The 12,608-nt window shown below is 45.3% G+C and overlaps 1 protein-coding gene across 3 annotated transcripts in view; it reads left to right on the forward strand.

The window, feature by feature from the left end:
* LOC139385891 (syntaxin-1A-like) overlaps window positions 1–12,608 on the forward strand; it is a 198,912-nt gene that overhangs the window by 141,063 nt on the left and 45,241 nt on the right. For all 3 annotated transcript variants that reach the window (XM_071131179.1, XM_071131178.1, XM_071131180.1), the window contains exon 6: window positions 1,574–1,682. In XM_071131179.1, the coding sequence (XP_070987280.1) occupies window positions 1,574–1,682 (109 nt within the window). The remainder of the gene's footprint in view (window positions 1–1,573; window positions 1,683–12,608) is intronic.

A 12,608-nucleotide genomic window follows, 5' to 3' on the forward strand; every position in this document is an offset into this window, starting at 1 on the left:
CCTGTTCCCCTGTATCTCTCCTGTATCTCCCGTCCCCCTGTTTCTCCCCTGTATCTCCCGTCCCCCTGTCTCTCCCGTCCCCCTGTGTCTCCCTGCGTCTCTCCCGTCCCCCTGTCTCTCCCTCTCTCCCGTCCCCCTGTCTCTCCCCTGTATCTCCCGTCCCCCTGTTTCTCCCCTGTATCTCCCGTCCCCCTGTCTCTCCCCCGTCTCTCCCGTCCCCCTGTCTCTCCCTCTCTCCCGTCCCCCTGTTTCTCCCCTGTATCTCCCGTCCCCCTGTCTCTCTCCCATCCCCCTGTCTCCCCGTCTCTCTCCCGTCTCCCCGTCTCTCCCGTCCCCCTGTCTCCCCGTCTCTCCCCCGTCTCTTCCGTCCCCCTGTCTCCCCGTCTCTCCCGTCCCCCTGTCTCCCCGTCTCCCCATCTCTCCCGTCCCCCTGTCTCTCTCCCATCCCCCTATCTCCCCGTCTCTCTCCTGTCTCCCCGTCTCTCCCATCCCCCTGTCTCCCCGTCTCTCCCCTGTCTCTCCCGTCCCCCTGTCTCCCCGTCTCTCCCGTTCCCCTGTCTCCCCGTCTCTCCCGTTCCCCTGTCTCCCCGTCTCTCCCGTCCCCCTGTCTCTCTCCCATCCCCCTGTCTCCCCGTCTCTCCCGTCCCCCTGTCTCCCCGTCTCTTCCCCGTCTCTCCCGTCCCCCTGTCTCCCCGTCTCTCCCGTCCCCCTGTCTCTCTCCCATCCCCCTGTCTCCCCGTCTCTCCCGTCCCCCTGTCTCCCCGTCTCTTCCCCGTCTCTCCCGTCCCCCTGTCTCCCCGTCTCTCCCGTCCCCCTGTCTCCCCGTCTCTTCCCCGTCTCTCCCGTCCCCCTGTCTCCCCGTCTCTCCCGTCCCCCTGTCTCTCTCCCATCCCCCTGTCTCCCCGTCTCTCCCGTCCCCCTGTCTCCCCGTCTCTTCCCCGTCTCTCCCGTCCCCCTGTCTCCCCGTCTCTCCCGTCCCCCTGTCTCTCTCCCATCCCCCTGTCTCCCCGTCTCTCCCGTCCCCCTGTCTCCCCATCTCTTCCCCGTCTCTCCCGTCCCCCTGTCTCCCCGTCTCTCCCGTCCCCCTGTCTCTCTCCCATCCCCCCGGCTCCCCGTCTCTCCCGTCCCCCTGTCTCCCCGTCTCTTCCCCGTCTCTCCCGTCCCCCTGTCTCCCCGTCTCTCCCGTCCCCCTGTCTCCCCGTCTCTCCCGTCCCCCTGTCTCCCCGTCTCTCCCGTCCCCCTGTCTCTCTCCCATCCCCCTGTCTCCCCGTCTCTCCCGTCCCCCTGTCTCCCCGTCTCTTCCCCGTCTCTCCCGTCCCCCTGTCTCCCCGTCTCTCCCGTCCCCCTGTCTCCCCGTCTCTCGCATCCCCCTGTCTCTCCCGTCCCCCTGTCTCCCCGTCTCTCCCCCGTCTCTCCCGTCCCCCTGTCTCTCTCCCATCCCCCTGTCTCCTCGTCTCTCCCGTCCTCCTGTCTCTCTCCCATCCCCCTGTCTCCCCGTCTCTCCCGTCCTCCTGTCTCTCTCCCGTCTCCCTGTCTCCCCCCTGTCTCCCCGTCTCTCCCCTGTCTCCCACAGCACTCCACTCTGTCCCGTAAGTTTGTGGAGGTGATGTCAGAGTACAACGCCACCCAGTCAGACTACAGGGAGCGCTGCAAGGGACGTATTCAGAGACAGCTGGAGATCAGTGAGTACAGTACTCTACCTACTACACGTATCCAGAGACAGCTGGAGATCAGTGAGTACAGTACTCTACCTACTCCACGTATCCAGAGACAGCTGGAGATCAGTGAGTACAGTACTCTACCTACTACACATATCCAGAGACAGCTGGAGATCAGTGTAGTACAGTACTCTACCTACTACACATATCCAGAGACAGCTGGAGATCAGTGAGTACAGTACTCTACCTACTACACGTATCCAGAGACAGCTGGAGATCAGTGAGTACAGTACTCTACCTACTACACATATCCAGAGACAGCTGGAGATCAGTGTAGTACAGTACTCTACCTACTACACGTATCCAGAGACAGCTGGAGATCAGTGAGTACAGTACTCTACCTACTCCACGTATCCAGAGACAGCTGGAGATCAGTGTAGTACAGTACTCTACCTACTACACGTATCCAGAGACAGCTGGAGATCAGTGAGTACAGTACTCTACCTACTACACGAATCCAGAGACAGCTGGAGATAAGTGAGTACAGTACTCTACCTACTCCACGTATCCAGAGACAGCTGCAGATCAGTGAGTACAGTACTCTACCTACTACACGTATCCAGAGACAGCTGGAGATCAGTGTAGTACAGTACTCTACCTACTACATGTATCCAGAGACAGCTGGAGATCAGTGAGTACAGTACTCTACCTACTACACGTATCCAGAGACAGCTGGAGATCAGTGAGTACAGTACTCTACCTACTCCACGTATCCAGAGACAGCTGGAGATCAGTGAGTACAGTACTCTACCTACTCCACGTATCCAGAGACAGCTGGAGATCAGTGTAGTACAGTACTCTACCTACTCCACGGATTCAGTTCAACATCACTGTATTGCCCACTAAAAGATGCACCTTAGCTGGAGATCAGTGAGTAGAGACACACACACACACACACACACACACACACACACACACACACACACACACACACACACACACACACACACACACACACACACACACAGACAGACACATGCTCACACACACACACACACACACACATACTATCACACACATGCTCACACACACACACACACTCTCTCTCACACACACACACACTCTCACACACACACACATGCACACACACTCGCACACACTCACACACACACACACACACACTCTCACACACACACATGCACACACATGCACACACACTCGCACACACTCACACACACACACAAACACAGTCTATGTGAATTCCATACCATGTAAGCAGCAAGTCAATCAGCTGAGCCTTGGCTGCTGCAGTCCCATCTTCCCATCACCACCTGAGGTCCAACAGTTAAATTGTGCTTTAGGGAATCTTCCTGTGTGTTGTAATGGGACGACTACTATCTATTTCTACACAGAGGGAATTCAGTCACCACAGCAGGTGTGTGTGTGTGGTGTGTGTGTGCGTGCCTGTTCCTGATCAGAGTGGTTGTGTGTGTGTGTGTGTGTGTGTGTGTGTGTGTGTGTGTGTGTTCCTGATCAGAGTGGTTGTGAGTGTGCCAGCCTGTTTCTGTCCTGATCAGCCTGCTTCCTTCTGATCTCTGATCAGGCCAGAGCTGTGTTTGAATACCCACACTAACACACTGTATACTACTTACTTAATGAGTACATACTATATACTATGAATTCATATTAGTATACTGTAAACTAACAGTTTCATTTCAGTTTTGCGTACTAGCTCTTCGCCTGTCTACCGGAAGTTGATGCTGTTGCAATGCAACCTCTTGCTAGCTAGTTAGCATAACAAATGACTAGTTAGATATTTTACAACTTTTGGGTGTGTTCTTAAATTCGATCTGGAGTGCCAGTGCTTGTAAATTCAGAATGTTGTCAGATTGTCTGTTTGTAAATTCAGAGCGCTGTCAGATTGTCTGTTTGTAAATTCAGAGCGCTGTCAGATTGTCTGTTTGTAAATTCAGAATGTTGTCAGATTGTCTGTTTGTAAATTCAGAATGTTGTCAGATTGTCTGTTTGTAAATTCAGAATGTTGTCAGATTGTCTGTTTGTAAATTCAGAGCGCTGTCAGATTGTCTGTTTGTAAATTCAGAATGTTGTCAGATTGTCTGTTTGTAAATTCAGAATGTTGTCAGATTGTCTGTTTGGAAATTCAGAATGTTGTCAGATTGTCTGTTTGTAAATTCAGAGCGTTGTCAGATTGTCCATTTGTAAATTCAGAGCGCTGTCAGATTGTCCATTTGTAAATTCAGAGCGCTGTCAGATTGTCTGTTTGGAAATTCAGAATGTTGTCAGATTGTCTGTTTGTAAATTCAGAATGTTGTCAGATTGTCTGTTTGTAAATTCAGAATGTTGTCAGATTGTCTGTTTGTAAATTCAGAATGTTGTCAGATTGTCTGTTTGTAAATTCAGAATGTTGTCAGATTGTCTGTTTGTAAATTCAGAATGTTGTCAGATTGTCCGTTTGTAAATTCAGAATGTTGTCAGATTGTCTGTTTGTAAATTCAGAGCGCTGTCAGATTGTCTGTTTGGAAATTCAGAATGTTGTCAGATTGTCCATTTGGAAATTCAGAATGTTGTCAGATTGTCTGTTTGTAAATTCAGAATGTTGTCAGATTGTCTGTTTGTAAATTCAGAATGTTGTCAGATTGTCTGTTTGTAAATTCAGAGCGTTGTCAGATTGTCCGTTTGTAAATTCAGAATGTTGTCAGATTGTCTGTTTGTAAATTCAGAATGTTGTCAGATTGTCCGTTTGTAAATTCAGAATGTTGTCAGATTGTCTGTTTGTAAATTCAGAATGTTGTCAGATTGTCTGTTTGTAAATTCAGAATGTTGTCAGATTGTCTGTTTGTAAATTCAGAGCGTTGTCAGATTGTCTGTTTGTAAATTCAGAATGTTGTCAGATTGTCTGTTTGTAAATTCAGAGCGTTGTCAGATTGTCTGTTTGTAAATTCAGAATGTTGTCAGATTGTCTGTTTGTAAATTCAGAGCGTTGTCAGATTGTCTGTTTGTAAATTCAGAATGTTGTCAGATTGTCCGTTTGTAAATTCAGAGCGCTGTCAGATTGTCTGTTTGTAAATTCAGAGCGTTGTCAGATTGTCTGTTTGTAAATTCAGAATGTTGTCAGATTGTCTGTTTGTAAATTCAGAGCGCTGTCAGATTGTCCGTTTGTAAATTCAAAGCGTTTCACTCTCAGAGCGCACACTGGACGCTCTGGCCCGAGGAGTTGGTTTGATTTGACCGTTCTGACCTTACAACTGCAGTCAAGCACCCAATCTATTGTTGGCTAGCTTGCTAGCTACTTCCAGGCACAAATAAGACCACTCTGGTCATTTTATTCACCCTAGCAGAGCTAGTTAGGCTGTTTTCATTTTATCCAGAGCGTTGGTGACTGTAACTGTGCTGCTGGTAACAATATAATTACACTTTTTTGCTAATTCTTACTGACACCGGCAATATTCAACGTGTGTTGAGCGCTTGTAAATTCATTATTCTGCGCTCTGGGACACTCAGACGAGAGTGCTCTGAAATCGGAGTAGATAGCCAGAGAGAATTTACGAAAGCACCCGAATGTCCATTGAGAAAGCACAACGACTATACTATACGACTATACTATACCATTTAGCTAAGAATGACGGGAATAATCAGGTCTATAAACGTTGGGTAGTTAGTTAGATAGCAGATAGTTATTATACTGGCAAGTTTGATGTATAAGTAGCCAACTAACGTTAGGTAGTAAGTTAACATACCGGTACATACTGCTGTTATGATATATGATAATATTATAATATAATAATAATATAATAATAATAATATAATATATCATGATATGCTATGTGGTTGGTAAGGACAGCGTTGCTAACAAATTGTCAGCCAACATAACGTGTAAAGGTAACTTATTTGAAAAGTCATTACTTTATTACATTGCTCAACATTTTCTTCACATTTTTCATTGTTAGTTTTAAAGCAACGAATTTGTATCGTTGTACTTCAGCTGAATGTTTTCTGCTGTTTTCTTCAAATTTGGAAACGATGTGAAGCCACGCCCATTTCCTGAAGAATTGCTTTATGGGCCCTAAAGTACGGAAATAGTGTCCTCTGCGTGTACACTTCATATTTTGCCGAATTTAGTACGACATCCTGGAACTTTTGGCATACCATAACTATATCCATACTAGGACCAATAAGAAAACCATATACTCAATCCACATCACAAATAGTATGGTTAGTAGGAGTATTCGAACACAGCTCGTGTCTGTTCTGTCTGATTTGTCAGGTATTATATCCTGTCTCTATGTTTCTGTAACAGGTACACTGTCAGGGCCCCTGTCAGCCTGGGGTTATACGCTCCATAGTACCAGCTTCCCCAGGTTGGCATGGCAATAGACACACATACACACACACAAGCAAGCAGACGTACCTGTTACCTCCAACCTACTTGTCACCTCCAACCTACTTGTCAGCTGCTGTAGTCACAGGTGGTTCTGCCTGATATCAAGAAACAGCAGGCAGAGGATTAGAAAGAGATGTAGGGACAGGGTGATATATAGAGAGAGGTAGGGACAGAGTGATATATAGAGAGAGAGAGGGACAGAGTGATATATATAGAGAGGTAGGGACAGAGTGATATATATAGAGAGGTAGGGACAGAGTGATATATATAGAGAGGTAGGGACAGGGTGATATATAGAGAGAGGTAGGGACAGAGTGATATATAGAGAGAGAGAGGGACAGAGTGATATATATAGAGAGGTAGGGACAGAGTGATATATAGAGAGAGGTAGGGACAGAGTGATATATAGAGAGAGGTAGGGACAGAGTGATATATAGAGAGAGGTAGGGACAGAGTGATATAGAGAGAGAGGTAGGGACAGAGTGATATATATAGAGAGGTAGGGACAGAGTGATATATAGAGAGAGGTAGGGACAGAGTGATATATATATAGAGAGAGAGGGACAGAGTGATATATATAGAGAGGTAGGGACAGAGTGATATATAGAGAGAGGTAGGGACAGAGTGATATATAGAGAGAGGTAGGGACAGAGTGATATATAGAGAGGTAGGGACAGAGTGTTATATAGAGAGGTAGGAACAGAGTGATATATAGAGAGAGGTAGGGACAGAGTGATATATAGAGAGAGGTAGGGACAGAGTGATATATATAGAGAGGTAGGGACAGAGTGATATATAGAGAGAGGTAGGGACAGAGTGATATATATATATAGAGAGAGAGGGACAGAGTGATATATATAGAGAGGTAGGGACAGAGTGATATATAGAGAGAGGTAGGGACAGAGTGATATATAGAGAGGTAGGGACAGAGTGATATATATAGAGAGGTAGGAACAGAGTGATATATAGAGAGAGGTAGGGAGAGAGTGATATATAGAGAGAGGTATGGACAGAGTGATATATAGAGAGAGGTAGGGACAGAGTGATATAGAGAGAGGTAGGGACAGAGTGATATAGAGTGAGAGGTAGGGACAGAGTGATATATAGATAGAGGTAGGAGTAATGGGGAGAAACAGAGAGAGAGTGAGAGGTAGGGACAGAGTGATATATAGAGAGAGGTAGGGACAGAGTGATATAGAGAGAGAGGTAGGAGTAATGGGGAGAAACAGAGAGAGAGTGAGAGGTAGGGACAGAGTGATATATATAGAGAGGTAGGCGTAATGGGGAGAAACAGAGAGAGAGTGAGAGGTAAGGACAGAGTGATATATATAGAGAGGTAGGGACAGAGTGATATATATAGAGAGGTAGGAGTAATGGGGAGAAACAGAGAGAGAGTGAGAGGTAGGGACAGAGTGATATATAGAGAGAGGTAGGGACAGAGTGATATATATAGAGAGGTAGGGACAGAGTGATATATAGAGAGAGGTAGGAGTAATGGGGAGAAACAGAGAGAGAGTGAGAGGTAGGGACAGAGTGATATATATAGAGAGGTAGGGACAGAGTGATATATATAGAGATGTAGGAGTAATGGGGAGAAACAGAGAGAGAGTGAGAGGTAGGGACAGAGTGATATATATAGAGAGGTAGGGACAGAGTGATATATATAGAGAGGTAGGGACAGAGCGATATATAGAGAGAGGTAGGGACAGAGTGATATAGAGAGAGAGGTAGGGACAGAGTGATATAGAGAGAGAGGTAGGAGTAATGGGGAGAAACAGAGAGAGAGTGAGAGGTAGGGACAGAGTGATACATATAGAGAGGTAGGGACAGAGTGATATATAGAGAGAGGTAGGGACAGAGTGATATATAGAGAGAGGTAGGGACAGAGTGATATATATAGAGAGATAGGGACAGAGTGATATATATAGAGAGGTAGGGACAGAGTGATATATATAGAGAGGTAGGGACAGAGTGATATATAGAGAGAGGTAGGAACAGAGTGATATATAGAGAGAGGTAGGGACAGAGTGATATATAGAGAGAGGTAGGAGTAATGGGGAGAAACAGAGAGAGAGTGAGAGGTAGGGACAGAGTGATACATATAGAGAGGTAGGGACAGAGTGATATATAGAGAGAGGTAGGGACAGAGTGATATATATAGAGAGGTAGGGACAGAGTGATACATATAGAGAGGTAGGGACAGAGTGATATATAGAGAGAGGTAGGGACAGAGTGATATATAGAGAGAGGTAGGAGTAATGGGGAGAAACAGAGAGAGAGTGAGAGGTAGGGACAGAGTGATATATAGAGAGAGGTAGGAGTAATGGGGAGAAACAGAGAGAGAGTGAGAGGTAGGGACAGAGTGATATATAGAGAGAGGTAGGGACAGAGTGATATATATAGAGAGGTAGGGACAGAGTGATATATAGAGAGAGGTAGGGACAGAGTGATATATAGAGAGAGGTAGGGACAGAGTGATATAGAGTGAGAGGTAGGGACAGAGTGATATATAGAGAGAGGTAGGAGTAATGGGGAGAAACAGAGAGAGAGTGAGAGGTAGGGACAGAGTGATATATAGAGAGAGGTAGGGACAGAGTGATATAGAGAGAGAGGTAGGAGTAATGGGGAGAAACAGAGAGAGAGTGAGAGGTAGGGACAGATTGATATATATAGAGAGGTAGGAGTAATGGGGAGAAACAGAGAGAGAGTGAGAGGTAGGGACAGAGTGATATATATAGAGAGGTAGGGACAGAGTGATATATATAGAGAGGTAGGAGTAATGGGGAGAAACAGAGAGAGAGTGAGAGGTAGGGACAGAGTGATATATATAGAGAGGTAGGGACAGAGTGATATATATAGAGAGGTAGGGACAGAGCGATATATAGAGAGAGGTAGGGACAGAGTGATATAGAGAGAGAGGTAGGGACAGAGTGATATAGAGAGAGAGGTAGGAGTAATGGGGAGAAACAGAGAGAGAGTGAGAGGTAGGGACAGAGTGATACATATAGAGAGGTAGGGACAGAGTGATATATAGAGAGAGGTAGGGACAGAGTGATATATAGAGAGAGGTAGGGACAGAGTGATATATATAGAGAGATAGGGACAGAGTGATATATATAGAGAGGTAGGGACAGAGTGATATATATAGAGAGGTAGTGACAGAGTGATATATAGAGAGAGGTAGGAACAGAGTGATATATAGAGAGAGGTAGGGACAGAGTGATATATAGAGAGAGGTAGGAGTAATGGGGAGAAACAGAGAGAGAGTGAGAGGTAGGGACAGAGTGATACATATAGAGAGGTAGGGACAGAGTGATATATAGAGAGAGGTAGGGACAGAGTGATATATATAGAGAGGTAGGGACAGAGTGATACATATAGAGAGGTAGGGACAGAGTGATATATAGAGAGAGGTAGGGACAGAGTGATATATAGAGAGAGGTAGGAGTAATGGGGAGAAACAGAGAGAGAGTGAGAGGTAGGGACAGAGTGATATATAGAGAGAGGTAGGAGTAATGGGGAGAAACAGAGAGAGAGTGAGAGGTAAGGACAGAGTGATATATAGAGAGAGGTAGGAGTAATGGGGAGAAACAGAGAGAGAGTGAGAGGTAGGGACAGAGTGATATATAGAGAGAGGTAGGAGTAATGGGGAGAAACAGAGAGAGAGTGAGAGGTAGGGACAGAGTGATATATAGAGAGAGGTAGGAGTAATGGGGAGAAACAGAGAGAGAGTGAGAGGTAGGGACAGAGTGATATATAGAGAGAGGTAGGGACAGAGTGATATATAGAGAGAGGTAGGGACAGAGGGATATATAGAGAGAGGTAGGAGTAATGGGGAGAAACAGAGAGAGAGTGAGAGGTAGGGACAGAGTGACATATAGAGAGAGGTAGGGACAGAGTGATATATAGAGAGAGGTAGGAGTAATGGGGAGAAACAGAGAGAGTGAGAGGTAGGGACAGAGTGATACATATAGAGAGGTAGGGACAGAGTGATATATAGAGAGAGGTAGGGACAGAGTGATATATATATAGAGAGAGAGGGACAGAGTGATATATATAGAGAGGTAGGGACAGAGTGATATATAGAGAGAGGTAGGGACAGAGTGATATATAGAGAGAGGTAGGGACAGAGTGATATATAGAGAGGTAGGGACAGAGTGTTATATAGAGAGGTAGGAACAGAGTGATATATAGAGAGAGGTAGGGACAGAGTGATATATAGAGAGAGGTAGGGACAGAGTGATATATATAGAGAGGTAGGGACAGAGTGATATATAGAGAGAGGTAGGGACAGAGTGATATATATATAGAGAGAGAGGGACAGAGTGATATATAGAGAGGTAGGGACAGAGTGATATATAGAGAGAGGTAGGGACAGAGTGATATATATATAGAGAGAGAGGGACAGAGTGATATATATAGAGAGGTAGGGACAGAGTGAAATATAGAGAGAGGTAGGGACAGAGTGATATATAGAGAGAGGTAGGGACAGAGTGATATATAGAGAGAGGTAGGGACAGAGTGATATATATAGAGAGGTAGGGACAGAGTGATATATAGAGAGAGGTAGGGACAGAGTGATATATATATATAGAGAGAGAGGGACAGAGTGATATATATAGAGAGGTAGGGACAGAGTGATATATAGAGAGAGGTAGGGACAGAGTGATATATAGAGAGAGGTAGGGACAGAGTGATATATAGAGAGGTAGGGACAGAGTGTTATATAGAGAGGTAGGAACAGAGTGATATATAGAGAGAGGTAGGGACAGAGTGATATATAGAGAGAGGTAGGGACAGAGTGATATATATAGAGAGGTAGGGACAGAGTGATATATAGAGAGAGGTAGGGACAGAGTGATATATATATAGAGAGAGAGGGACAGAGTGATATATATAGAGAGGTAGGGACAGAGTGATATATAGAGAGAGGTAGGGACAGAGTGATATATATATAGAGAGAGAGGGACAGAGTGATATATATAGAGAGGTAGGGACAGAGTGATATATAGAGAGAGGTAGGGACAGAGTGATATATAGAGAGAGGTAGGGACAGAGTGATATATAGAGAGGTAGGGACAGAGTGTTATATAGAGAGGTAGGAACAGAGTGATATATAGAGAGAGGTAGGGACAGGGTGATATATAGAGAGAGGTAGGGACAGAGTGATATATATAGAGAGCGAGGGACAGAGTGATATATATAGAGAGGTAGGGACAGAGTGATATATAGAGAGAGGTAGGGACAGAGTGATATATAGAGAGAGGTAGGGACAGAGTGATATATAGAGAGAGGTAGGGACAGAGTGATATAGAGAGAGAGGTAGGGACAGAGTGATATATAGAGAGAGGTAGGGACAGAGTGATATATAGAGAGGTAGGGACAGAGTGATATATATAGAGAGGTAGGAACAGAGTGATATATAGAGAGAGGTAGGGACAGAGTGATATATAGAGAGAGGTAGGGACAGAGTGATATATATAGAGAGGTAGGGACAGAGTGATATATAGAGAGAGGTAGGGACAGAGTGATATATATATAGAGAGAGAGGGACAGAGTGATATATATAGAGAGGTAGGGACAGAGTGATATATAGAGAGAGGTAGGGACAGGGTGATATATAGAGAGAGGTAGGGACAGAGTGATATATAGAGAGGTAGGGACAGAGTGTTATATAGAGAGGTAGGAACAGAGTGATATATAGAGAGAGGTAGGGACAGAGTGATATATAAAGAGAGGTAGGGACAGAGTGATATATATAGAGAGGTAGGGACAGAGTGATATATAGAGAGAGGTAGGGACAGAGTGATATATATAGAGAGAGAGAGGGACAGAGTGATATATATAGAGAGGTAGGGACAGAGTGATTTATAGAGAGAGGTAGGGACAGAGTGATATATAGAGAGATAGGGACAGAGTGATATATATAGAGAGGTAGGAACAGAGTGATATATAGAGAGAGGTAGGGACAGAGTGATATATAGAGAGAGGTAGGGACAGACTGATATATATAGAGAGGTAGGGACAGAGTGATATATAGAGAGAGGTAGGGACAGAGTGATATAGAGAGAGGTAGGGACAGAGTGATATAGAGTGAGAGGTAGGGACAGAGTGATATATAGATAGAGGTAGGAGTAATGGGGAGAAACAGAGAGAGAGTGAGAGGTAGGGACAGAGTGATATATAGAGAGAGGTAGGGACAGAGTGATATAGAGAGAGAGGTAGGAGTAATGGGGAGAAACAGAGAGAGAGTGAGAGGTAGGGACAGAGTGATATATATAGAGAGGTAGGAGTAATGGGGAGAAACAGAGAGAGAGTGAGAGGTAAGGACAGAGTGATATATATAGAGAGGTAGGGACAGAGTGATATATATAGAGACGTAGGAGTAATGGGGAGAAACAGAGAGAGAGTGAGAGGTAGGGACAGAGTGATATATATAGAGAGGTAGGGACAGAGTGATATATATAGAGAGGTAGGGACAGAGTGATATATAGAGAGAGGTAGGGACAGAGTGATATAGAGAGAGAGGTAGGGACAGAGTGATATAT

Source organism: Oncorhynchus clarkii, chromosome 27 (assembly GCF_045791955.1).
Source record: "Oncorhynchus clarkii lewisi isolate Uvic-CL-2024 chromosome 27, UVic_Ocla_1.0, whole genome shotgun sequence".
NCBI classification, from domain to species: Eukaryota; Metazoa; Chordata; class Actinopteri; order Salmoniformes; family Salmonidae; genus Oncorhynchus; species Oncorhynchus clarkii.